The 27,817-nt window shown below is 39.7% G+C and overlaps 1 protein-coding gene across 1 annotated transcript in view; it reads right to left on the reverse strand.

Annotated features, from left to right (window-relative positions):
• Positions 1-22,904: 22,904 nt before the first annotated feature.
• The window catches only part of LOC126263159 (protein rolling stone-like), a 162,907-nt gene continuing 157,994 nt past the window's right edge, over positions 22,905-27,817 (reverse strand). The window contains exon 5 of the mRNA XM_049960199.1: positions 22,905-24,055. Coding sequence (XP_049816156.1) covers positions 23,685-24,055 — 371 coding nt within the window. The 3' untranslated portion in view covers positions 22,905-23,684. The remainder of the gene's footprint in view (positions 24,056-27,817) is intronic.

A 27,817-nucleotide genomic window follows, 5' to 3' on the forward strand; every position in this document is an offset into this window, starting at 1 on the left:
GGGTCTCTTCCAATCCAGTCACATCTGCATCTACACCTATATGCACACGCAGTATACACAAAAATCAAGCACAACTCTGAATTGCTTCAATGTCTTTGTTTTATATGATCTAGCAGACTTTGCAAACATTCAAGCAATACTCAAGAGTGAGTCGTGCAAATGTGATGTACGTGGGCTTCGATACAGAAGAGCTAGACTTAGCCACAATTCTCTCATTAAGCCAAAGTTGACTATTTACCTTCCTTACTACTGAACTGAAGTGCTCATTCCATTTCATATCATTTTGCAGTATCGTCCGTTTAATCAATATGACTGGGTCAAGCAGCACACCAGTAATACTGTATTAGAACATTACAAAATTATTTTCCCCACTCCTCTGCATTAACTTACATTTTTCTACATTTATAGCAAGCTGCCATTCAGCACACCAAATAGAAATTCTGTCATCCTGAATTCTTCTACAATCACTCAATGCTGGCGTTTTATTATATAGTACAACATCCTCAACCAATAGTTGCAGATTGCTGCTCATACTATCTGCCAGGTAATTTATGTATATAGAGAACAAGAGTGTCCTATCACACTTGCCTGGGGCACTCTTGATAGTACCCTTGTCTCTGATGTACACTCACCATTGTAACAGTACTTTGACTACCGCACCGCCGCCGGTGCAAAGGTATGATTTACGATCGCGCATGCAGAGGAGTGCTGCACCAGCGCCAGATTTTTATAAATAATTCTGATTTTTTTTTTTTACCCTTGTGTAGGTGTTTGTTTTTAACAACTAGTTTATTACTCTCTTGTCTTCATACATTCAAGACATGTATTTTTCGGCGCTGTGTTAAACAATGATTTTAAATGGAAATTAAAACTATATTATGAAACGAAGTTATTTCAGTAGTGATTCACAATGATTATCGCCAAATTTATAAATTAATCCTGACAGTGACAACTTCCAGAAATTTTCATCAGACGGAGAACAAGAGGACCAACGAACAATGAAAACAGGTCATCCTACAATAAAATTAAGAAGTATTCCAGACGCAGCCACGAAGACTATATTATAATAGATACTACGATTCTGACAGAATTATAAGGTAAATTTCAATTTATTTCTAATGCTATTTCCTTACAGTTGCTTTTTGTAGTGTTCCCGACCCGGACTGCCATTCACGGTCAAATTACAGCACTATCTCAATCAGTAATACGAAGTCCGTCTTATCCGTAACTTATTCCATCAAAATTCAAAACCTGATCAGATTTTCTATTTTGTATTTTCACGGCAGAACCCTGAGGAAAGGAAACACTACACCATCCAGGATAATGTACTTTCTAAATATTAAGAACTCTTTGAGCCACTCAGATACTGAGAACCTCATCTGTATACTCACATCTTCATCTTCATTAATGGTCTGCAATGGGGCATTGTGTCAAATTCTTTCCAGAAAACTCTGGAATACAGACACTGCCTGTTGCTGTTCCACCATGGTTTGTCTGTATGCAGGATATTGTATAAGAAAAGGACAAGCCGAGTTTTGCACAAGCAATGCTTTCTAGACCCACACTGATTTGTAGGCAGAAGCTTTTCTGTTTGAAGGAAATTTATAATATTCAAACATAAAATACACCCAAGGTTCAGCAGCAAACTGATATTATGGATATTGGTCTGTAATCATGCGCATCCATTCATTTACTCTTCTTATATATAGGAATCAACGGTGATTTTTTCAGTTGCTCAGAACTTTGTGATGGGTTAGAGATTTGTGATAAATGCAAACTAAGTAAGGAGCCAATTCCAAAGAGTGCTCTCAGTAAAATTGAATTGGAATTCCATTTGGACATGACAACTTATTTGTTTTCAACTCTTTCAGCTGCTTCTCAGTGACAGGGATGACTATGTCTATGTCCTCCATATGAGAGTCTGTATGGTCCTTCAGCATGAATTATTTTTAAAGACAAAATTTAAAACTTCATCTTCCCTTTGGCTGTCTATTGCCACACAAGACTAGTTTACGGATTAAAAGCCTTTGACCCACTTAGTAATTTTGCATAGGGCCAGAATGTTCTTCAGTTCTTGGCAAGAACTTTCAGAGACAAGTGGAGGTGAAAATTAGTTGCATGCATCATACATCAATCTTTTTTACAGATGCATATATTTCTGCAAACTTTTGCCTGTTGACATTTCTGTGTTCTTCTTCTTCTTCTTCTTCTTCTTCTTCTTTTTGTTTTTTTAAACCAAGAGTGCAACAGTTAATTTCCTCAGCATTTTCTTAATTTTATTATTGACCTGCTATGGATCTTTTCTGTTCTTAATATGCTTACTCATCACATACTTCTCCAAAGTGTGATTTACAATCAGGTTACACTTTACCCATACTTCCTCTATGACCATCATGTTGGAGCTAAATGATATCAAGTCATTGTAGAAGAAGAATGTGTAAAACTGATTAGCTGTTATTTCCAGCATAAAAACTCTCCTAGGTTTCTTGATGGAATTATTAACTTTAATAACCACCATCACTATGATGACAACAAAATCACTAATTCCTGTCTATAGTAACACTTTTGGTAAGGTTTGGCCTGTTTGTGGCTACCAGGTCTAATATATTTTCCTTGTCTGTGGGTTGTTGAACCAGCTGCTCATGACAGTTTTTGGAAAATGAGTTCAAAACTAGTTCACAAGACGACTCTGCATCACCTACAGTTTATCCATGGATGTAATAGTCAATATTGGATAGGTTAAAGATGCCTCCAGCTAATACTGCTTGGTCAGGCTGCTTCCACACTACTTACATGAGACTTTCTTTGCATGATTCTACAACGGTTACAGCAGAATCGAATAGCCAGTAAAAATATCTGATAATCAAATTCAGTTCACCAACTGAATTACTTGTGTCATGATATCTTAACAGTTAGAGTCAATGTTGACTTAGGTAATATTTCTCTCATTTGCAATGAAAACATCTCTTCCTCTGACACCTAACCTGTATTTATGATATACATTCCATGCATCATTGGATATTCTGGAGCTTTCTACTTCAAGTTTCAAACAGCCCACACTTCCGAGCTCAATGTGAGCACAATAGCTTTCCTGGAGGGCAGTAAACTGAGCGAATTTTGTTGCCAATGTTTCAGCAATTTACTGTTAAGATTTTGAATTTCAAAGGGTGTCTGCTTTGTATGACATTTTATTTTGCTCTATGTGTATTGACTAGTTCGTTTTCACCAGAAGACCTCAAACTATCATCTAGTCGAATAAGAAGAAGAAGAAGAAGAAGAAGGAGGAGGAGGAGGAGGAGGAGGAAAAAAGTGCACTTCATGAGTACTCTTAGCACCTGAGTAGCCAATTTCTCTGTGTAACTCACCTCTGAGCTATCTAGAGGTATCTTACAATTTTCTGTCCAATCAATCACATAAGAAGCATTGAAAGAGTTGTTGCTTAAATTCCTTTCTGCTTACTGTAATTTGTAAAATCTCGTTTTTGTGATCACTATGGGAGTTATACATCAGGGGTTGTTCTGTATTCTTAGATTAATTACCTAAACCTGGTTTTGGAAACTTACTAAATAGGCTTTCATGGGACAGTTTGTGACGATCTTCAGACATCTGCCAGTTCAATTTTTTTCTGTACCTTTCTGATGCTCTCCAGTGGGTCAGGCAAACCTGTGACCACTCATGCTGTCCTTCATTGTATATATTCAATATCCACTGTTATTCTTATTTGGTACCAGTTGCACATGTTTGACTAATATTCTAAAGTGTTAGTACAAATGTATTGTTACCAGTCTCCTTTCTAAGCTGACTCCATTTTCTTAGTTTTCTACCAATGAACTTATGTCTGCCACCTGCTTTACCTATGTCAGCCTATTTGAGTGTTCCATTTCATATTCCTACAAATTCAGTTCTAGTTGCGACTTACTGATACTGTAGTAACAGTATACCAACTTTTTTTTCTTTTTCAGTAGTCCTGAATTTTACATTTCCGAACATTTAAAGGTGTCAGTCTTGGCACAATTTTGAAATTTTGTCAATATCTGATTGAATTGTGCAGTTTTTCTCAGACAGGACATCATTATAGATAACCACATCATCTGAAAAATGTATGAGAATGTCTGAAAGGTCATTTACATACAACAAGAACAGCAAGGGTCCCAACACAGTTCCCTATGGCATAGATTAGATTAGATTAATACTAGTTCCATGGATCATGAATACGATATTTCGTAATGATGTGGAACGAGTCGAATTTTCCAATACGACATAATTAGGTTAATTTAACAACATACTTAAGTTAATATAACAACTTTATTTTATTGTGTTTTTTTTTGTTTTTCTTTATTTTTTATTTTTATTTATTTTTTTCTTAATTTATATCTAAAAATTCCTCTATGGAGTAGGAGGAGTTGTCATTCAGAAATTCTTTTAATTTCTTCTTAAATACTTGTTGGTTATCTGTCAGACTTTTGATACTATTTGGTAAGTGACCAAAGACTTTAGTGCCAGTATAATTCACCCCTTTCTGTGCCAAAGTTAGATTTAATCTTGAATAGTGAAGATCATCCTTTCTCCTAGTATTGTAGTTATGCACACTGCTATTACTTTTGAATTGGGTTTGGTTGTAAATAACAAATTTCATAAGAGAGTATATATACTGAGAAGCTACTGTGAATATCCCTAGATCCTTAAATAAATGTCTGCAGGATGATCTTGGGTGGACTCCAGCTATTCTGATTACACGCTTTTGTGCAATAAATACTTTATTCCTCAGTGATGAATTACCCCAAAATACACTCCTGGAAATTGAAATAAGAACACCGTGAATTCATTGTCCCAGGAAGGGGAAACTTTATTGACACATTCCTGGGGTCAGATACATCACATGATCACACTGACAGAACCACAGGCACATAGACACAGGCAACAGAGCATGCACAATGTCGGCACTAGTACAGTGTATATCCACCTTTCGCAGCAATGCAGGCTGCTATTCTCCCATGGAGACGATCGTAGAGATGCTGGATGTAGTCCTGTGGAACGGCTTGCCATGCCATTTCCACCTGGCGCCTCAGTTGGACCAGCGTTCGTGCTGGACGTGCAGACCGCGTGAGACGACGCTTCATCCAGTCCCAAACATGCTCAATGGGGGACAGATCCGGAGATCTTGCTGGCCAGAGTAGTTGACTTACACCTCCTAGAGCACGTTGGGTGGCACGGGATACATGCGGACGTGCATTGTCCTGTTGGAACAGCAAGTTCCCTTGCCGGTCTAGGAATGGTAGAACGATGGGTTCGATGACGGTTTGGATGTACCGTGCACTATTCAGTGTCCCCTCGATGATCACCAGTGGTGTACGGCCAGTGTAGGAGATCGCTCCCCACACCATGATGCCGGGTGTTGCCCCTGTGTGCCTCGGTCGTATGCAGTCCTGATTGTGGCGCTCACCTGCACGGCGCCAAACACGCATACGACCATCATTGGCACCAAGGCAGAAGCGACTCTCATCGCTGAAGACGACACGTCTGCATTCGTCCCTCCATTCACGCCTGTCGCGACACCACTGGAGGCGGGCTGCACGATGTTGGGGCGTGAGCAGAAGACTGCCTAACGGTGTGCGGGACCGTAGCCCAGCTTCATGGAGACGGTTGCGAATGGTCCTCGCCGATACCCCAGGAGCAACAGTGTCCCTAATTTGCTGGGAAGTGGCGGTGCGGTCCCCTACGGCACTGCGTAGGATCCTACGGTCTTGGCGTGCATCCGTGCGTCGCTGCGGTCCGGTCCCAGGTCGACGGGCACGTGCACCTTCCGCCGACCACTGGCGACAACATCGATGTACTGTGGAGACCTCACGCCCCACGTGTTGAGCAATTCGGCGGTACGTCCACCCGGCCTCCCGCTTGCCTACTATACGCCCTCGCTCAAAGTCCGTCAACTGCACATACGGTTCACGTCCATGCTGTCGCGGCATGCTACCAGTGTTAAAGACTGCGATGGAGCTCCGTATGCCACGGCAAACTGGCTGACACTGACGGCGGCGGTGCACAAATGCTGCGCAGCTAGCGCCATTCGACGGTCAACACCGCGGTTCCTGGTGTGTCCGCTGTGCCGTGCGTGTGATCATTGCTTGTACAGCCCTCTCGCAGTGTCCGGAGCAAGTATGGTGGGTCTGACACACTGGTGTCAATGTGTTCTTTTTTCCATTTCCAGGAGTGTATGATGCCATATGAAAGCAATGAGTGAAAATAGGCGTAGTAAGCTAATTTACTAAGATGTTTATCACCAAAATTTGCAATGACCCTTATTGCATAAGTAGCTGAACTCAGACGTTTCAGCAGATCATCAATGTGTTTCTTCCAATTTAATCTCTCATCAATGGACACACCTAAAAATTTGCAATATTCTACCTTAGCTATATGCTTCTGATTAAGGTCTATATTTATTAATGGCGTCATACCATTCACTGTACGGAACTGTATGTACTGTGTCTTATCAAAATTCAGTGAGAGTCCGTTTACAAGGAACCACTTAGTAATTTTCTGAAAGACAGTATTGAAAATTTCATCAGTTAATTCTTGTTTGTCAGGTGTGATTACTATACTTGTATCATCAGCAAAGAGAACTAACTTTGCCTCTTCATGAATATAGAATGGCAAGTCATTAATATATAATAAGAACAACAAAGGACCCAAGACTGACCCTTGTGGAACACCATTCTTGATAGTTCCTCAGTTTGAGGAATGTGCTGATCTTTGCATGTTACGAGAACTACTTATTTCAACTTTCTGCACTCTTCCAGTTAGGTACGAATTAAACCATTTGTGCACTGTCCCACACATGCCACAATACGTGAGCTTGTCTAGCAGAATTTCATGACTTACACAATCAAAAGCCTTTGAGAGATCACAAAAAATCCCAATGGGTGGTGTTCGGTTATTCAGATCATTCAAAATTTGACTGGTGAAAGCATATATGGCATTTTCTGTTGAAAAACCTTTCTGGAAACCAAACTGACATTTTGTTAGTACTTCATTTTTACAGATATGTGAAGCTACTCTTGAATACATTACTTTCTCAAAAATTTTGGATAAAGCTGTAATTGTTGACATCAGATCTATCCCCCTTTTTATGCAAAGGTATAACAATAGCATATTTCAGTCTATCAGGGAAAATGCCCTGTTCCAGAGAGCTATTACACAGGTGGCTGAGAATCTTACTTATCTGTTGAGAACAAGCTTTTAGTATTTTGCTGGAAATGCCATCAATTCCATGTGAGTTTTTGCTTTTAAGCAAGTTTATTATTTTCCTAATTTCAGAGGGAGAAGTGGGTGAGATTTCAATTGTATCAAATTGCATAGGTATGGCCTCTTCCATTAACAGCCTAGCATCTTCTAATGAACACCTGGATCCTACTATATCCACAACATTTAGAAAATGATTATTAAAAATATTTTCAACTTCTGACTTTTTGTTCGTAAAGTTTTCATTCAATTTGATGGTAATACTGTCTTCCTCTGCTCTTGGTTGACCTGTTTCTCTTTTAATAATATTCCAAATTGTTTTAATTTTATTATCAGAGTTGCTGATTTCAGACATGATACACTCCTGGATTTTTTAATAACTTTTCTTACTATAACACAGTAGTTTTTATAATTTTTGATAGTTTCTGGGTCACTGCTCTTTCTTGCTGTCAGATACATTTCCCTTTTCCGGTTACAAGATATTTTTACACCCTTAGTAAGCCATGGTTTGTTACAAGGTTTCTTACGAGTATATTTAACTATTTTCTTGGGGAAGCAGTTTTCAAATGCATTTACAAAAATGTCACGAAATAAATTATATTTTAAATTGGCATCAGGTTCACGGTACACCTCATCCCAGTCTAACTGCTGTAGGCTTTCCCTGAAATTTGCAATTGTTAAATCGTTGACTGGACGTACTACTTTGGAGGACTGTTTAGTATTGCTGAATGGAGCTATGTCATATATTGTAACTAGCTGCGCACCATGATCAGAAAGACCATTCTCAACAGGCTGAGCATTTATCTGGTTAAACTTATCTTGGTCTATAAAGAAGTTATCTATCAGTGAGCTGCTATCCTTTACCACCCGAGTAGGAAAATCAATAACGGGTGTCAAATTGAAAGAACCGAGTAATACTTCAAGGTCATTTTTCCTACTACCCTCTTTCAGAGAATCTACATTGAAGTCCCCACAAATAATAATTTGCTTCCCCCTGTCTGACAGATAGCACAACAAGGAGTCCAAATTTTTTCAGAAATAGATGAAAATTTCCTGATGGGGACCTATATACAGTTACAATTATAAATGTGTCTTTATTTAATTTAAGCTCACAGGCACATGCTTCTATATGTTTCTCTACACAAAACTTTTTTGTTTCTATACTTTTTGCACAATGATAACTTTTGACATATATGGCAGCTCCTCCTTTCTCCATATTTTCTCTCATTACATGTGCAGAGAGCTTATATCCACTTACATTTACCTTATCCATATCAGTAACAATGTGATGCTCAGACAGGCATAGTATATCTATTTCATTCTCAGCTTCTAAATCTTCTAAACAAACCAGAAGCTCATCTACTTTATTCTTTAAACTCCCAATATTTTGATGAAATATACTTACATTATTTTTAATTGTACTTTTATGAGAACCTTTCCTTATTCTAACATTTGCAGTACTCTCCTGTCTGAGTTTCTCATTGTGCTTAGGCCTAGTTCCTATACCAGTGGTCACACGGTGTTCAGAGAGGCAGATTATGTCAACTGGGTTGGGTGGCTTTAATTCATCAATGCAATTACCTAGGACTGAGATACAACTTGGTGGAGATAAAATTTCTGGTGATTGGTGAAAATTTATAATTGATAGCTGTGATTGGTGATCCAATGTGCTAGAATTGTGCTGTTTAATTTCTTTCCTAAACTGAAGATTTGTTTCAATCCTGACCTCTCGTAGAACTTGACATCTTTCTGTCTTACCTATCCTAAAAAAGGTGCTGCTCCAACACCTGTAACCACTGGTATTTTACCATTCATGGCAGTGCCTCCCCCCCTTAAATTTCCTGCTATTACCCCAGCCAGTTTCCCCTTCCCTTTCCTGTTGAGATGTAGGCCGTGCCTGGTATAGTCCCACCTACTGAGATAATCAACAGGAACCACACAAATATGAGCCCCCGCACCCGACCCAAGCAGCCGTTCCAACTCCAAATTAACTCTCCCAACAGAAGAGTTCAAATGAGGCCGGTCATGGCGTCTCAGGACAGATACAAATTCAACATTGGTGTGTCTCGATGCCGACGCAATCTTTACCAGGTCACACTCTATACTGTACCCAGGATCTCTGTCGATGCTGTTCCCTGGCCCTCCCACAATAACCACGGTGTCTTCCCTGGTAAATCCTTTACAGAGTGAACCTAAATCCTCTGTCACCTGATCCAGACTAGCACTTGGTTTGAAAAAATTTGTGACCTGGTATTCTGGTCCTAATTCCTCCTGCAGAAGTTGGCCTACACCTCTGCCGTTATCTGTCGTTACTTCTACCCTGTTGCTGACTCACCATCCAAGATAACATGCTATGTCCGTCACACTGAGAACTCCTCAACACAGTCACAAATTTCATTTGATACTCCATATAACTGTACTTTCAATTCTTCTTCTCCTCCTCCTCCTCCATGTATACATGTTCCCTGCTCACTTTTGTCTTTGTGTATGGGATAATCTCAGGAACTGCTGTAGGGATTTTAATACAGTTTTGACTTACAGATGGATTAATTGATTCATTAGTAAGATTGTGCATATAATTTATAAACATTTTGTGGAAACTTGCTGAACTATGATGAGTTAAAAGTCTGTCACCACTGTAAAAATGATGGCATTGCCATCTAGTGCTACAGCCAACAACAACTCCACACAGCAGCAAAGCTTGAGCACAATCCAAGTCAGGCCTGGCGGTCTAGTACATGCCTCAAAACTGATAGGTCATGGGGTCAAACCCCGATCAGACCACGGTTTTTTCGGTTCATTAACCTAGCAATCACCTGTCAATGGTGTGCAGATTTATCAGAAACAAAAATGTTTTGAATTCCACATTAAACTGTAGGTTGCCTTTCCCAGTTGGTTAAACGGTTAATTACAATTCCCAGAAGATGATGCCAATGGACAGAACTGAGCGAAAGTATGCTAGAAATCTTGTCTTCAGGTCATCACAGTAAGAGAGATTCCTGACTGCAAATGAGACAGAACTGACATTTCTGGTAAACTTGTTTGCAAGCTGGTGATAACCTGGAACTTCACAAAAGGAGCCTTACCAGCACCAAGTATATGCACTTTGATCATACGATATTCAGCATAAGTGGGTCAAAGGCTTCCATCCAGTCACTTGATGACTATAGTGTGCCATTAGAGTGTAGCAAAAGAGAAAGTAAAGTATTAAATTACACACTTAATAAATCATTCATGCAGGAGGATCTTACAAACATTTTGTCATTCGCCCATTGCACAGACTCCTGCATGGAAGACATAGTAATACACGTCCCTGGCATAGAGAAACAACTGGAAGAGTTGGAAACAAATAAGTCACCCGACCCAGATGGAATTTGAATTCAGTTTTACAATGAGTACTTTATGGCATTGTCCCCATACTTAGCTCACATTTATCACCCATCTCTCATCCATCACAAAGACTAAAGTGACTAGAAAAAAGCAATGGTGACTCCTGTGTATAAGAAAACCAAACAAAAGGACCTACGTAATTAGAGACCCATTTCCTTAACATCGGTTTGCTGTAGAATTTGAGACAGAATGGTTTATGTCCACAAATTGGCATAGATTTAGATAGCATTGCTCATCTAAAACTTTGTTTCCCTTTTCTCACATGACATACTGCTGATCATGGATGAAGGTCAACATGCAGATTCCATATTCCTAGATTTGATGGACATGGAGAGTATCAATCTGCAGCTGTTTATCAATGATGCTGTGGTGTACAGAAAGGCATCATCATTGAGTAATTGTAGGGAGATACAAAATGATTGAGATGAAATTTTTAGTTTGTATGATGGGTCACAGCTAGTTCTAAATGTAGAAAAATGTAAATTAACACAGATGAGTAAAATCCCATAGTGTTCAAATACACCATTAGTAGTGTGTTGCCCGACATAGCTGCATTGATTAAATACCTAGTCCTAACATTGCAGAGTGATATGAAGTGGAATGGGCACATAAGCAAGTCAGTAGAGAAGGAGAATGGTCGACTCAGGTTTATTGAGAGAATTTCAGGAAAGTGTACCTCATCATTACAGGAGACAGTTGATTTGTTGGTGATACATTCAATCAGCATGTGAATATTACAGAGAACCTCAGTAGTTGAGCGCCCTTAAACCCCACACACTACAGAGATGCTTTATGAACTCAAATGGGGATCCCTCGAGGGAAGATGACATTCTTTTCATAAGGCATTATTTGGAAAATTTAGAGAATCAACATTTGAATCTGACTGCAGAATGATTCTACTGTTGCCAACGTACAATTCGCGCCATGAAGATAAGTTAAGAGATAGAGCTCATACAGAGACATATAAATGGCCATTTTCCCCTCACTCCATCTGAAAGTGCAGCAGGATAGGAAATCATCAGTAGTGATAAAAGGTACCACCTGCCATGGACCATAGCATCACTTGCGGAGTAAGTATGTATATGTAGATATACACAAAGATATCTACTTCCAGTTCATGCAAATCACTTTTATTTGTTTGCAGTTGCGTAGTATGAGTTCTTGCAAGATGAAGAGTGCAGTTATTGGATATGCATGTCCCACAATTATCCTCAATGCATCTGGCTGTTTGAACCTTTTTCCAATATACTTGTGTCACTAGCAAACATTACAGTTTTTGAAGAGTCCTCTTGTGTCCTCAGTAAATCATTTATTTGGACCAAGAAAGGCAGCGGACCAAGGTTCGAACTTTGTGGCACATCATACTTGATATTTCCTCACTCTGAATTTAATTTTACTTGCATGTTAATTGCTAATGTGACCTCCTGTTTTCTATTGTAAAGATCTGACTCCATCCACACATGAATAATGCTTTTAATGTGATGCCACTTTAGTTTTCCTAGCAGCATTTAATGTCTGCAATGTCGGAGTCCTTGGAAAAACCACAGAAAATGCTAACATGGTATTTTTTGTCGTTTAATTCTACTAGAATTGACATTTGAGATCATGTATTGTATTCTCAGTCAAGAAACCTTTGCAGAATTTAAACTGAATTGTTCGTCCCTCATTGATGATGCAAATTATCAACAAATAAAACTTTTTTTGCACTGATATTAATTAGACCTCCCACATGAGGAATATCTTTGTCACTTGAACCATTCTCGATTCACTATGAGCAACTGTCCTGTATGCATGCCATCTTTCCGTATGTGCCACTGTCAGTAATAAATTCATATTAACTTCACTCAGTAACATCCAGCTAGATTCCATAAGCTTCCTGCCCCAGAATTCATAAAAGTTATTTTCATAAAAATGGTTGGTCTCCAAAATTTTACACTCCTGCTGAAAGTGACAACCTGTTCACCAGCATTGTGAAGCCTAGTGCAGGGTTGGCTTAGGTGACTAACAGCATAGGGGAGTTATGTAGGAAATTTTATGAAAGATGGTCAGATAGTGATTGTGGGTGGAGCAGGAAATAGTCTTGATAGAGACTGAGAATATGATGTAGGTGGTGACCTAGCAAAATTAGCTACTCATACTGGTGCAACTGTTTCAGCTTCATAATTGGTCTCATCTTAATTCTGCTGTTAGGCATATTAACATGGGGCTGGAGAAGGCACTGATGGCGGAGAGCATGGTTCACATTGCAGAGGTCCAGTTGAGTGTATCAACAGATCGAGTTTCACTAGGCATAGCCTGTACTTCAATCGGTATGGAAAGGGGAGGCTCTCAAGGCTTATAGGTGACAGAGTAGTGGGTGGTGGTGGGATCATTCATGGAAAAATTTCTGTAGGAGTTGGTGTTAGAGCTGCACCTTCTTTAGACTGAAGTCAGCTTAAAGGAAGTCCCTCTGACACAGTAATCACCTTCAGAGATGGTCAGGTATCCAAACAGAGAAGGAATTAGCATACTTCATCAAAATATAAGAGGTATTAGAGATAAAGTTAGTGAACTGTTTATAAGTGTTGACCCTGACACCATTGGTGTATCGGACCACCTCTTAAATAATTTGACAGTTCAGAGGTTTCCTTTACCAGGATACAGATTGGTTGGCTCCTTTTTCAAGGAGTTCTTTGTGGACTGGGGGAGTGGCTATGTACATAAAAATATTATTCCATTTGAGTCCGTAGATATCTCATAGCACTGCACTGAACAGGTATTCAAATATTGTGCAGGAGCAGTTGAATTTAGTGAAACAACTTCTAATGGTGTTGTTTATAGGTCCCCTAACTCTGACGTCAGAGTATTTCTGCTAAAGCTAACGAGGATTCTTGTTCAGTTTATACTAAGTACCATAAATTAGTTATATTTGATGACTTCAGTATAATTTTGTATATTATTGTACAAGAAAAAGGATGTTTATAGATCTCCTAAACTCATATGATCTGATGCAGCTGGGTTTTTTTCCCACCAGGGTGCAGGGGAAGATTAGCACAGCCAGACACATTGTTATGCATTCTTCATTACTAGATGGGTATTCTGTTAGTAAAAGGGTGAATGACCTTTCAGACCATGATGCACCAATTATTACACCAAAAGGCTTTTGTATTCAAACAGATGTCATATATATTTATAAACTACGTAGGAATGCTAACCCAATGGCAATAGAGAGTTTTTTTAAACGTTGTTAAGGAACAAGAGTAGTGGGATGTTTATAAAGCCAGTAACATAGATAACAAATTGATGCTTTCCTTGACACATTTCTCATGCTCTTTGAGAGTTTCTTTCCATTAGAACATTCTAAACAGGTAACTAGCAATGAAAGGCAGCCTGGATGGCTGACTAGGGCGATAAGAATATGAAATAGAACAATGTGGAAATTATATCAAAATGTTAGAAGTAGTCACAATCAAGCTACAGTACCCCATTACAAACACTATTTTAAGGTGCTTAAAATGTTATTAGGAAAGCACAGAGTTTGTGTACACAAATAGAATAACTAATTCACAGAGTAAAATTAAAATCACATGGTCAGTTGTGAAGGAAGTGCCTGGTGAGCAGCACAAGGTTGACGATATAGTCAGTTCATAATAAAAAATATTTATGTTATTGGTAAGTCAGATATATGCACAGTATTTAACTACTGTTTGCTGAGGATTGCTTATGACTTAAATAAAAGCTTAGTTTCTACAGGGAATCGTATAACTCTTTTGGAAAATGCCTTTCCGAGATTGATGTGTGAAATACTACTCTGTGATACTGACAAGAGAGAGACTGAGTCAATAATTAAACCACTGAAGACTAAGGACTCTCATAGATATGCTGGAGTGCCAAGCAGAATATTAAAGTACTGTGCTTCACATGTTAGCACTGCACTTAGCTATATTTGTAGTTTTTCCTTTAAGAATTGTCAGTTCCTCGAATGTTTAAAGTACTCAGTAGTAAAACTACTTTATAAAAAGGGAGAATAGGATAATGCTAACAATTTTACACTTATTTCTGTGCCATCACTGCTTGCTGAAGTTACTGAAAGGGCTGTGTATTTAAGGGTAATTGATTATTTTATATCACATTATTTGCTATCAAATGTACAGTTTGGCATTAGAAGTTGCTATATTCTCTTTTCTCTGTGAGGTTTAGACAAAAGGTTTTCAATGCTAGGCATATTTTTTGATTTAACTAAGGTGTGTGTCAATCACAAAATATTGGTACAGAATTTGGACCATTATGGAATATGGAGAGTAGCTCACAATTGGTTCACCTCTTACTTTAGCAACGGACAGCAAAAGGTCATTATTCGCAGTGTTCAGAATGGCTCTGATGAGGGGGACAGTCAAATGGGGGTTGTCCCAGGGATCAGTGTTGGGGCCACTCCTGTTCCTTATTTATATAAATGGTATGCCCTCCTAGTATCATAGGTAATTCTAAAATATTTCTGTTTGCTGTCGACACTAGCTTCATAGTAAAGGATGTTGTATGCAACACTGGCTCTGTTTCAAATAATGCAACTCATGACATAAGTTCATGGCTTATAGAAAATAAACTAACATTAGATCACAGTAAGACTCAGTTTTTACAGTTTCTGACACACAATTCAACAAAATCCAATGTTCTAATTTCATAGAATGGGAATATGATTAGTGAAACTGAACAGTTCAAATTTTTAGGTGTTCAGGTATATAGTAAACTGTTGTGTTGCTCAGACATGATTAACAGTAACCTCTAACTTCTCACAGATGACATAGTCATCTGTGAAGGAGTGCTGCCTGAAAGAACCTTCTTTTATATTAGTCTGATCTTGATAATATTTCATAGTGGTGCTAAGATTGGTAACTTACTTTAAATGTACAGAAATGTAAATTTAGCACATCACTAAACATAAAATATGATTAAAATATTAACAAGTCCCAGCTGGAACCATTCAACTCGTACAGATACCTAGGTGTAGCACTTTGTAGGAACAGAAATGTAGAAGTCACACTGGCTCAATTGTAGATAAAGCACATGGCAGAATCCAGTTCTTTGGAAACGCATTAAGCCTGCAAAGGGGATTGCTTACAAAACACTAATGCATACCATCCTAGAATACTGCTCAGGTGACAGGAAGCCTTTTCCAAATAGCACTAATAAAGGACATTGAGGGAGACAAAAAAGGGTAGTATGAATGGTCACAGGTTTGCTTGACCCATGGGAGAGTGTCACGGACCTGTGAAAAAACTGAAATGGCACATGCATGAAAACTGACACAAACTATGCCATGAAAACTTATTTCCAAAGTTTTGAGAATGAACTTTAATTGAGTAATCTAGGAGTATGTGGGTTTACCAAAAGTTATGATACCACCTGTCTGCTTTGCTGCATGACATTACCAAGATTGCAAACAGCCTTAATTCAAGCATACATAACATGGCAACCATGATGCCAGTCATTACCATGCATAAAAACATACACAACACAAAATATTTGACTACAGCAATAAAATGAATGAGGGGGGCGGGGGGGGGGGGGGGGGGGGAGGAGGACGAGGAGTAGTTAAATATATTATTATGACAAATATTAATCCAAAAATCAAGCACACAAATTTCTCAACATTCAACAGGACCAAAAAAAACAGAAATCATTGTTATTGTAAATTTTGGTTGACCTATACAGCATTAACAAAGCCCTGAAGCCAGGAACCCATATGCAACTCAACTCAGATATCTAACACCAAAAATTTCACTTGACGGGGGTGGCGACTGGGTTGTGGTAACAAGCTGGCTGGGGTGGGGAGAGAGAGGGTTAGTATGGTGGGATTTGTGGAAAGTGAAATGCTGCAAGTTAGATGAAGAGCAGGGGAGAGTGGGGGAGACTGGGGCAGTGCGAGGGTGGGGAGAGGGAGAGTAGCAGAAAAGGAGAGAAATAAGAAGACAGGTGTTGTGGTGGAATGACAGCTGTCTAGTGCCGAAATGGGAACAGGGAAGGTGCTGGATGTGTGAGGACAGTGACTAATGAAGGTTGAGGCCAGGAAGATTGCGGGAATGTAGGATTTACTGCAGGGAAAGTTCCCACCTGTGCAATTCAGAAAAGATAGTATTGGTGGGAAGGGTCCATATGGCACAGACTGTGAAGCAGTAATTGAAGTGAAGGACGTCATGTTTGGCAGTGTGTTCAGCAACAGGGTGATCCACTTATTACTTGGCCACAATTTGTCAGTGCCCTTTCATGTGGACAGACAGTTTGTTGCTTGTTATGCCTATATAGAATGCAGCACAGTGGTTGCAGCTTAGGTTGTTGATCACATGACTGGTTTCACAGGTAGCCCTGCCTTTTATGGGATAGGTGATGTTAGTGACCAGACTAAAATAGGTGGTGATGGAGTCTACACACCACTACCAATCCCCACACTCCTACCTTCTACATGCTTCCTAAGATCAAAGACCTAACCACCCAGGACACCCCAATGTGGCCGGTTACTGTGCCCCCACTGAGACATCTCTGCTCTCATAGACCAACACCCAGAACCTACTCCCCTATATAAAAGATACCTTCCATTTCCTCCACTGACTGTCCACAGTTCCTGTCCCTTTACCACACAGTGCCCTGCTTGTCACTGTTGATGCCACCTCGCTGTACACTAACATTCCTAATGCCCATGGCCTTACCACTATTGAACACTACCTCTCCAAATGCCCGACAGATTCCAAACCAACAAACTCCTTCCTAGTCCCCACGACGAAATATGTCCTCACCCACAATTACTTCTCCTTTGAAGGCATTACCTACAAATAAACATGGGGTACGGCTATGGGCAGCTGCATGGCACCAACCTATGCCAACCTATTCATGGGCCAACAAGTGGAATCCTTCCTAAAACCCAGTATCCTAAACCCCTCACCTGGTTCAGATTCATTGATGACATCTTTGCTACCTGGATGGAAGGTGAGGGCACCTTATCCACATTCCTCCAGAACGTCAACAACTTCTCCCCCTTTTGCTTCACCTGCTCCTATTCAACCCAACAAGCCATCTTCCTAGATGTTGACCTCAACCTCAAAGATGGCTACATCAGTACCTCCATCCATCTCAAACCTACTAACCGCCAACAATACCTCCACTTTAACAGCTGCCACCTGTTCCATACCAAGAAGTCCCTTCCATACAGCCTAGCCACACATGGTCATCTCACCTGCAGTGATGAGGAGTCCCTCTCAAAATATACTGAGGGTCAGACAGAAGCCTTCAATGACTGTAATTATCCTCCCAACCTTGAACAAAATCAAATCTCCCATGCATTATCTTTCCAGTCTCCAAGTCCCATATCCAGCCACAGAGTAGCAATCTCCTTGTAACTCATTACCACCCAGGACTGGAGCATCTGAATTACATTCTCCGCCAGGGTTTCGATTACCTCTCATCAGGCCCTGAAATGAGAAATGTCATGCCCACTTCCTTCCCGTCCCTTTCACAGTGGTGTTCCACCATCCACTTAACCTACACAATATACTCATCCATCCTTACACAAACCCTACTTCCAATCCCTTGCCTCATGACTGTAATAGACATAGATGCAAGACTTGTCCCATACATCCCCCCCCCCCCCAATCACCACCTATTTTAGTCTGGTAACTAACATCACCTATCCCATCAAAGGCAGGGCTACCTGTGAAACCAGTCATGTGATCTACATGTGATCTACAACCTAAGCTGCAACCACTGTGCTGCATTCTATATAGGAATAACAAGCAACAAACTGTCTGTCCACATGAAAGGGCACTGACAAATTGTGGCCAAGTAATAAGTGGATCACCCTGTTGCTGAACACACTGCCAAACATGACGTCCTTCACTTCAATCACTGCTTCACAGTCTGTGCCATATGGACCCTTCCCACCAATACTAGCTTTTCTGAATTGCACCAGTGGGAACTTTCCCTGCAGTACATCCTACAATCCCGTAATCTTCCTGGCCTCAACCTTCATTAGTCACTGTCCTCACACATCCAGCACCTTCTCTGTTCCCATTCCAGCACTAGACAGCTGTCATTCCACCACAACACCTGTCTTTTTATTTCTCTCCTTTTCCACTATCCCCCCCCCCTCCCCCTCTTCCCTGACGTCCATCCACCCTGCAGCACTTCACTGTCCACAACGCTCACCATAGTATCCCTCCCTATCCACATCCCAGCCATCTTGTTACCTCCACCCAGTCGCCACACCCATCATCATGCACTGATGCTGCTGCTCGCTGTGTGGTTTGTTGCCTGCAGAGACTGTGTGCGCGCGTGTGTGTGTCTTGTTGATAAAGGCCTTAATGGCCGGAAGCTTTAATTGTGAGAATCTTTTTGTTGTGCCTATCTGTGACTCAGTATCTCCACTATATGGTGAGTAGCAACGTCCCTTCTCATAATATTGTAACACGAAGAGAATGCTTCCAAGGGGGTTCCACACTCTCGAAGTGTTTAATAAAAGAATACTTTGTGCATTGTAGTCTGTATTGTGGCTTGTTAAAATCACACTATTAGCTAATTTCGGTCATGCAGTATTATCAAGAACATTCGGAAAATCATGTATTACATATGATGCTTGTTACTTTGTTAGGTTTTTTTTTTTTTTTTTTGGAACATATTTAAAACCAGCAATCACACTCAATCAAAACATACTCCAAGTGCTGCAGCCTGACAACTAAAACAGGTATTACGATGTTGTCACAGAAGAAGCACTTGCTTCCGAACATTGTAAACCTATCAATAGCTATGTGCAATTGACATCGATTTTAATAAAGCACAATACAGCCTACAACAGACAATATATTGTTTTATTGTCTAAAATAAAGTACACAGTAAAACAAACCAAAACTTTTCACACAAATAATATCAAAAATGTAACCTAATAAATTGTGGTAAAACAATATCCACAATACCTTCCAACGACACTAAAACACAGTTACCGAAAACTAACAACAAAAACCCTAAAATTCATGAAGGCTTGCATCATCATCGATTCAGACCTGCTCATAATTTTCCCCTCATATCTAATACAGACAAAGAAAGGAAAACACTATTCCTGTCCACAAAAAACATACAGCACTAACAATACCAACCACAGTCAAGAGTCCATGACCCACAATACACAAACTAAAAGTAATTCTCTAGTGGACCAGCATAAACTGTTCCATGGACAACCTCTCAGACTCACCTAACAAAGTCAAATGACTAACAAAAGATACCTAACAAACAGTTTTGCAGCAAAAACCTCCGACACAAACGAGCACCACCAAATACTGCAACACATCATCTACAAAGACAATCTGATTCAAAAACACTGTGCCACTGTGATGTCACCCACCACAACAAAATAATATTATGGTTCTTAGCAGATGGGTAGATCACAACTTTCAGTTGACCCAAATACATTGCATTCCCTATTTATCACTCCCATTCGCATCATGAAAACAAGGTTAGATTAAGTACAGTGCACATGTAAGCATTTAAGCTATCATTCTTGTCATGCCTCATACTTAAATAAAACAGGAAAAGTTCCAATAACTGGTATAGTGAGAAGTAGATTCTACCATGCACTTCATAGTTGTTTGCAGAGTATGGACGTAGGTGTAGTTTGCAAAACAACAAGCTTTCAGAACTGGTTGAAAAAGTGATAAAAATTAACTGGTACAGAAAAATATCTCCCTTATTTGTATATCTCAATCCAAAAATAAAGTTATTATCTTGCATTAATTAAACATAACACGACAGATTGCTACTTACTGTAAAAAAAGACATGTCGAATTGCAGGCAGGCACAATTAAAAAGATGCCTGCATAAAGCTTTCAGATATAGCCTTCCATCAGTAAAAGAGAGAGAGAGACACCATTCACACATACAAGCAAGCATACCTCATGTGCACACGACCGACAACTTCAGCATCTCGGGCCAGAATGCAACTATCATGTGGGATACAAGCAGCAATATAGAGGGGGGGGGGGGGGGGCAGGGAACGGGAAGGCATAGAGGTGTATGGATGGGGAAAGAGACGAATGCTGTCTGTACAGACTTGACTGCCAAGAGGCGCAGTGTCAGGAGGTGGTTGGGCAGGAAGGTTGGGGGGGGGGGGGGGGGGGGGGAAGGGAGGAGAATAGGGTAACACGGGCAGATGCATTGGCAGAGGGCTGCATCCAAACAGGGTGGAAGATAAGAATGGGGACTATGTTGCTGTAGGTTGAAGCTGGGATACTTACCGGAGTAAAGAATGTGTTTGAAGTATAACTCCTATCTGTGCAGTTCAGAAAAGTTGGTAGCGGAGGGAAGGCTCCATGTGGCTCAGATAGTGAAGCAGCCATTGAAATCAAGTGTGTTCAATGGCTGCTTCACTATCAGAGCCATCTGGATCCTTCCCTGCACCACCAGCTTTTCTGAACTGCACAGATGGAAGTTATCTTTGCATCACATTCTCCACTCCTGTAACTATCCCAGCCTCAACCTACAGTAACATACTGTCCCCACACCCTTCACCCAAAAGTTTCCACCCCCTCTGTTCTATCATCTCCTCCCCATTCTCATTTCCCACCCTGTTTAGTTGAAGCCCACTGCCAATGCATCCGACTATCTTTCCCCCCTCCTCTCCTTTTTTGCTCGTTTTTCTTCCCACCTCCCTGCCCCACAATACCCTGATGCTGCGTCTGTTGGCAGTCTAGCTCCTGCACACTCCACCAGACAGTGTTCGCCTCTCTCCCCATCCCCGATATTCCTATCTAGAGTTTCCATTGTTTAATTTGGATCATCCATTTATGAATGAAGGCACCAAGATTATTCTTCTCTATAGAGGTTTTAACATTGTGTAATGGAGGTGAATAATTAAATTTAGTTTGCTCATTGAATAGTAAATATGGGGCAAAATTTTTTTAAATTGAGTAAGCTTTGCACTATTTCCCTCTTCTTGTGGGATGCCTACATATGTTATGGATTTATGGTTCTTGTTTAAGCAATTTGGCTTCTTTAATCTCCTGCTTCTATGGTGTTCTCTGAGCCTATTGTACATATTGATCCCCAAGTCTGTCCAGTACAGCAGTACTGACTTTTTTGCAGATCATCTTGTAAATCCCATTTTTCATCATGGCGTGTTGTTTATCTTTTGAATTGAAGGTAGATCTAAATAATGTCTGTGAGACAGAAAAACAGAGAAATCCTTTGCTTTTAAAATGTCCTACCAGAAATTTTGCCTATAATAGGTAAATTACACTTCTCTTTTTTTTCTCTGTTTGTATTTTTCACTGAGTACAGAAGAGATTTGGCTTGCATCTTCACTTTTATTGACAATGTTGTCAACAGTGTTTGACTCAGATTCATTATTTGTAGCTATTGATTTTACTGTATTAAGTTCTTAGACATAGTCTTGGGACATGGGGATAGAAAGGAGATGGTCAGTTATGTGATGGAATGCTGCAAGTTCGTACGCTGTTGAACACTGAGTGGAAGTTGGAATGAATATGTCAATAAAGGAGTCCTCTTGGTAAATTTTATATTTATGTTGCTTGTATTCTGTATGTTGATGTCTGGGAAATAAATATTGCAACCCCCTAACTCCATAATGACCTTTATTTTAGTATGGCACTGGTTCATGTTTTCTAAGAACTTTTGATCTAATGGAGACTTTCCACATACAGAGAATATCATTGACATATCTATACTAATACACACAGTGTACCAGTGGTTTGTTCTTAAGAAAATCCGTCTCTCACTTGTCCAGGAATGTTTCTTCTTGGAAAAAAGTAAGGATGAGCCCATTGCCAGACCGTCTGTTTGCTTATGATAGCTCCTTTGGAAGCAGAAATAATTTTGACTTAAACAACATTCTATTGTATTAACTTTGCTCAGCTGCTGTTCTGTATTAAGGTGGTGTAAATATAATGATTGTGACAATACCTATCCCATCTTTCCCAGGAGTGCTCGAGAGCAAGCTGCGTACATCAATAGAAATTAATTTTGCATTTGTCTCAATCTTAACTTCTGTTAACTTGTTTACTAAATCTACATTGTTCTTGAAGTTCAGTTTTTATTTATTTGTGCATTTTAATACTTTGTTTAGCATTCTTACTTTGAAAATGTGTATTCAATAGGTCACACAATTAAGGAGACCAGCAATAAATAAAAGTTTGAGTAACAAGAAAACCACTCTTATGCAATTGCAATACTGGAGGTGTTACTCAATTTCAAAATAACTACATCTTTTAATTCACTGACAGATACACAGAATGTCGGTGCAACATTACTCATCACATGATGACTGCCTACCATTCACTAACTAACAGGTTTACTGAGCACCTTAATAAGACCTTGGCCGACATGTTATCAATATTTGTCAATTTTGAGCAGGGAAACTTCACTCAGAACTGAGGACTGGAGAAACAACTGAGATCATTTCCCTTCCTAACAGTGTGAAAACATCCTCCTTTATTCTAAGCACTGGGTGATTAGAAGTACAGTGACATGAATATTTTAAGCCTTTTGATTTACAGTACATAAGTCAAAAGAAGTGTGAACAGTAGAAAGTAATTCCTTGACATTAAATGGGGTTGTGGGACCACATTTGGAGAGAACAATAATACAGTATTAAATATTACAATTAAACACTAACTACAAATGATGACAAACAACAGGCAAGTATAGAATGTACTCATTTTCACACAAACAAATATTTAATCTGTTTTCATAATTGTATGTTTAACAGATTCTGTAGAGACAAACTGATAAATCAAAACAGAAAGAAGAAGGTGATAAATACTGATGAGAAGAGGTACAGCTATTTGATTGATACAGAAATGTGAACCAGGTAACAATTCACAGATGCGCAGTCTTACAATTAGCCCTTCTGGCTGCCCAGACTATCACATATACCACACTATTACATTAGTTCAAACCTTTATTTAATAGGCAGTAGTTAAGAATACACCACATTCAGTGAAATACTGTAATATTATACACAGTATATGCAGTCACTTTTATAAACACACTTGTATCCCTAGAATATCACTTAATATGATTATCTAACAAGGTATATTTGTCTCATCAGGTTTCTGAATTTGATGTGGTTTTCCGAAATGTTTACATCTTGAACTTATGACTGACAATACCGTGTGCACTACAGAAACAAATATAAGGCCCAGAAAACATGCTAAGAAAGCATAACCTGTTTTCTTCCAATTGAGAAGTGCATAAATATATGTGCGTCCAAAATTGTCAGTACCACCTGCAAGGTAGTAAATCCCATTGAAAACATAGTAAACCACTGTGAAGCACAGAGGCAAATACAAATGAGAAATCCTCATAGGATGTCCAACAATAAAGAGATCAATAATCATCATAATTCCATTCATGGCATGTGAAAGAATGTTCACTGCATCTAGTGGATGCTGTTCTGCAACAAATTTACAACAGACATACATGAACAAGATTAACGCACAGCATTAAGAACATAAATGCACATGAAAAAAAGCATATTTTTACATATAATTTATCTGTTCTTACTGCTGACTGCATCTTGATCATGATATTAGGTTGGTGCAAAAGTTTGTAATGTTTTACCACAAATTTAGTAAATACAAGAGATACACATAACAGAGACTTTAGTCATCAATAACATATTTTCCTTCACTATTTACAACAGTCTGCCAACACTTGGGTAACTTTTCACTTCTGTGACTTTAGAAATCATGTGGTTTTGAGGTGAAGAACTTTTTGAGCTATTTTCAGAGGGCATTTTCATCTGGAAAGGAAGTTCTTGAAGGTTGCCTGATAGAGAATAGAAATAATCATCTTGATGTTGATAATTCTTCCAGGTTATATGGCCATGGTCCATGGAATACTTCTATTCCTAACGATTCGTCCAATACTACATTGGACATCCTCAGAGGTATGGCTGGTCCTGTTGAGTAGAAGTATTCCATGGACCATGGCCATATAACCTGGAAGAGCTATCAAGAACAGTACCATCCAGTCGTGAAAGCCTTCATTGTATAATCATCTTGATGTTGAAGCTCTTTTGCCTGTGTTTGTTTTAACAATAACATATGTTTTTGAGTGGGGTCTGCCTTTCCCAAAACACAATTTTGTTTTTCTCCCAGACATGTTTCACTGCAGTTTCAGCATCATCAGTGGGTTTTTTATTATTATGGCTGTTAAACATAAGGAATGTTCTTTACTGTGTAAATACATATAAATATTAGTTTCTAAATCATAGTACAGGTTTTTGAAGAGCATATAAAATTGTGTATTCATACGTGTGGTTTTCCTGTCGTATTACGTTTTTACAGTGACTGTTTTTCTTAACAGTTTGTCACCTGCAACTATATACAACTTAATGTAGGCAAAACATTTACACAAAAACTACAATTTCTAAACTGTTATGGATATGCCCCGGTTTCATTTTTCACCATCTTCTTCATTGTCAAGTTCTATGTATTGAGTTGTCACTGTCATCTCAATCAGCCATTTAAGTGCACGGAACAGCATCCAGGAGAAACTACAGCACCCTATGTTCAAGACACCTTGGACCTGTGTAAAACAGTGGATCCTAGAATGAAGGAGGAAGATAAGGTTGCACATCTCATGAAGGGCATTGGTGAGGACATGTATCAAGCCCTTCTCCTGAATGAGGTTTCGACAGCAGACGACATCATAAAATGGTGCCGGTATATCGAGACAATGCATCAAAAAACAATTACACACAAGAAGTTTGAACGGCTTCAAAACATCACATCGATGTCTGTGGTGAAGAAAGCAACTGATTTCTCAAGTGTTCATCAGGTTTTGAAAGAGGAAGTTCAGGAGGCACTTTGATTGCACAGCGAGCAAAAAACCGAGATGCTTCAAGAGGTTATAAGGGAGGAAGTGAAACAGACATTGAACCCAATCTCTCGTCCTTCATTTCCCTTTAAAATGGTGAAAATGGCAAGACGCAGGTAAAGTTACTTTCCTACAATGCCGTGTGAGGAACCTGATTGGGCACCAAGGAAGACTGACCCAGAGAAGGTGAGATCTATAACAAAATTTCCTATTCCTAAAAGTATTAGAGATGTGAGAAGCTTCCTCAGATTATGTTCTTATTACCTTTGTTTTATCAAAGACTTTTGTATCAAAGCCAGGCCACTCCAGGAGTTGTTAAAAGCCTATGCTAAATTTATCTGGGGTGGTGCTCAACAAGATTCTTTTGATACGTTGCGAAAAGCACTGACGACTAACCCCGTACTTCGCCTGTATGATGAGAGAGCACCTACAGAACTACACACAGATGACAATGGGTATGGGATTGATGCTGTTCTAGTGCAAATTTCGGATGGAAAAGAGAAGGTTATAGCCTATTCTTCTAGGACACTTACAAAAGCCGAAAGGAACTACTCAACTACAGAAAGAGAATGTCTTGTTGTGATCTGGGACATATGCAAATTTTGGCAGAATCTCTACGGAAGGCCATTCACAGTTGTTATAGACCATCATTCACTTTGTTGGTTGACAGGTCTTAAGGATCCAACAGGACGACTTGCCATGTGGGCACTATGTCTTCAAGAGTATGACATTACCATAGTGTACAAAAGTGGAAGAAAACACCAAGATTGTCTCTCAAGAAACCCTGTGCAAGACCATCAAGATTTTGATGAAGATAGTGAATGTCTCACTGCACTCCAGGATCTCTCTGCTGAGCAGAAGGATGCCAAAACATCTCAAATTATGCTTGCCTTAAATCAGTCAGAGGATGTGAAAGGACAATTTATGGTATTTAATGGATTATTTTGCAAGAAAAACTTTGATCCGTTTGGAAAGAGGTGGCTACCAGTCATTCCTAAATACATGCGCTTAGACATTCTACAGAAATTCCATGACACATCTGAGGCTGGACATTTAGGATTAATTAAGACATACGATAGGATCTGCAAGAGATTTTTCTGGTCCGCTTTATTTAGGAGTGTCCGTCACTATGTGTCGCACTATTGAGAGTGCCAGAGGAGAAAGGGTGTTCCTCAGAAACCACCTGGCAGGCTCATACCAATTCCACCAGCCAAAATGCCTTTCCAGCATGTTGGGATTGACCACCTCGGATGATTTCCCATGTCTGCTAGTGGCAATAGATGGATTATTGTTTGTACTGATTATCCGACATGCTATGCCATTACAAACGCCGTGAAAACAGCCAAAGCATTTGAGGTAGCCAACTTCACTGTGGAAGACACTATATTAAAACACGGTGCCCCAAGGTAATTAATTATGGATCGAGGGAAAGTTTTTCAATCAAATCTTGTGACAGAGAGAAAATGTCGGTGCAACATTACTCATCACATGATGACTGCCTACCATCCGCTAACTAACAGGTTTACTGAGCACCTTAATAAGACCTTGGCCGACATGCTATCAATATTTGTCAATGTTGAGCAGAGCAACTGGGATGAAGTGTTATCTTTCGTGACGTTTGCTACTACAACACTGCCAAACAAGACACCACAGGATTTACTCCATTTTTCCTGGTGCATGAGCGTGAGGCAGTGACGGCAATAGACATTGTGTTTCTGTTGCATCCTGATGACGTGGACAATGACATCAGGCAGGTGTTAACCAGAGCTGAGGAAACTCGGCAGCTAGCTCAACTTCGCATGCTGCAGGCACAAGAAAATGATCGCCGAAGGTATGACGCAATCCACCGCCCTGTTGTCTACCAGCCTGGTGACCTCATCTGGATCTATCATTCCTGTTCGGAAGGTTGGTCTCTCTGAGAAGCTCCTCAGGCACTACTTGGACCTTATAAGGTTGTAAGACAGTTGTCTAATGTTACTTATGAAGTTGAATATTGCAACCCCAACATAATACGGCGAAAGATCAGAGATACGGTCCACGTCCTTCGAATAAAGCCCTATAAGGATCCGGCAACCCAGGGTAAATTCAAAGCTCCAGCATCAGGCAAAAAGGGAAAAGGTGACTAAGATCATGGTGGCAAAGGAAGTTCTAAGAAGATCATTGCCAGGGTGAACATCAGTCATCGGGAGTCGGAGTATGCAGGACCGATGACTCATTGCCGGACTAGGAGGACAGAACACCGAGACGCTGTTCTCTTGATGAGGGAGCAATGTCACAGAAGAAGCTGAGAAGAACAGCCTTGTGGTATAGTGGTTATGATACTAGACTGTTGCAT

The sequence above is a fragment of the Schistocerca nitens genome, chromosome 6 (assembly GCF_023898315.1).
Source record: "Schistocerca nitens isolate TAMUIC-IGC-003100 chromosome 6, iqSchNite1.1, whole genome shotgun sequence".
In the NCBI taxonomy this organism is placed as follows: Eukaryota; Metazoa; Arthropoda; class Insecta; order Orthoptera; family Acrididae; genus Schistocerca; species Schistocerca nitens.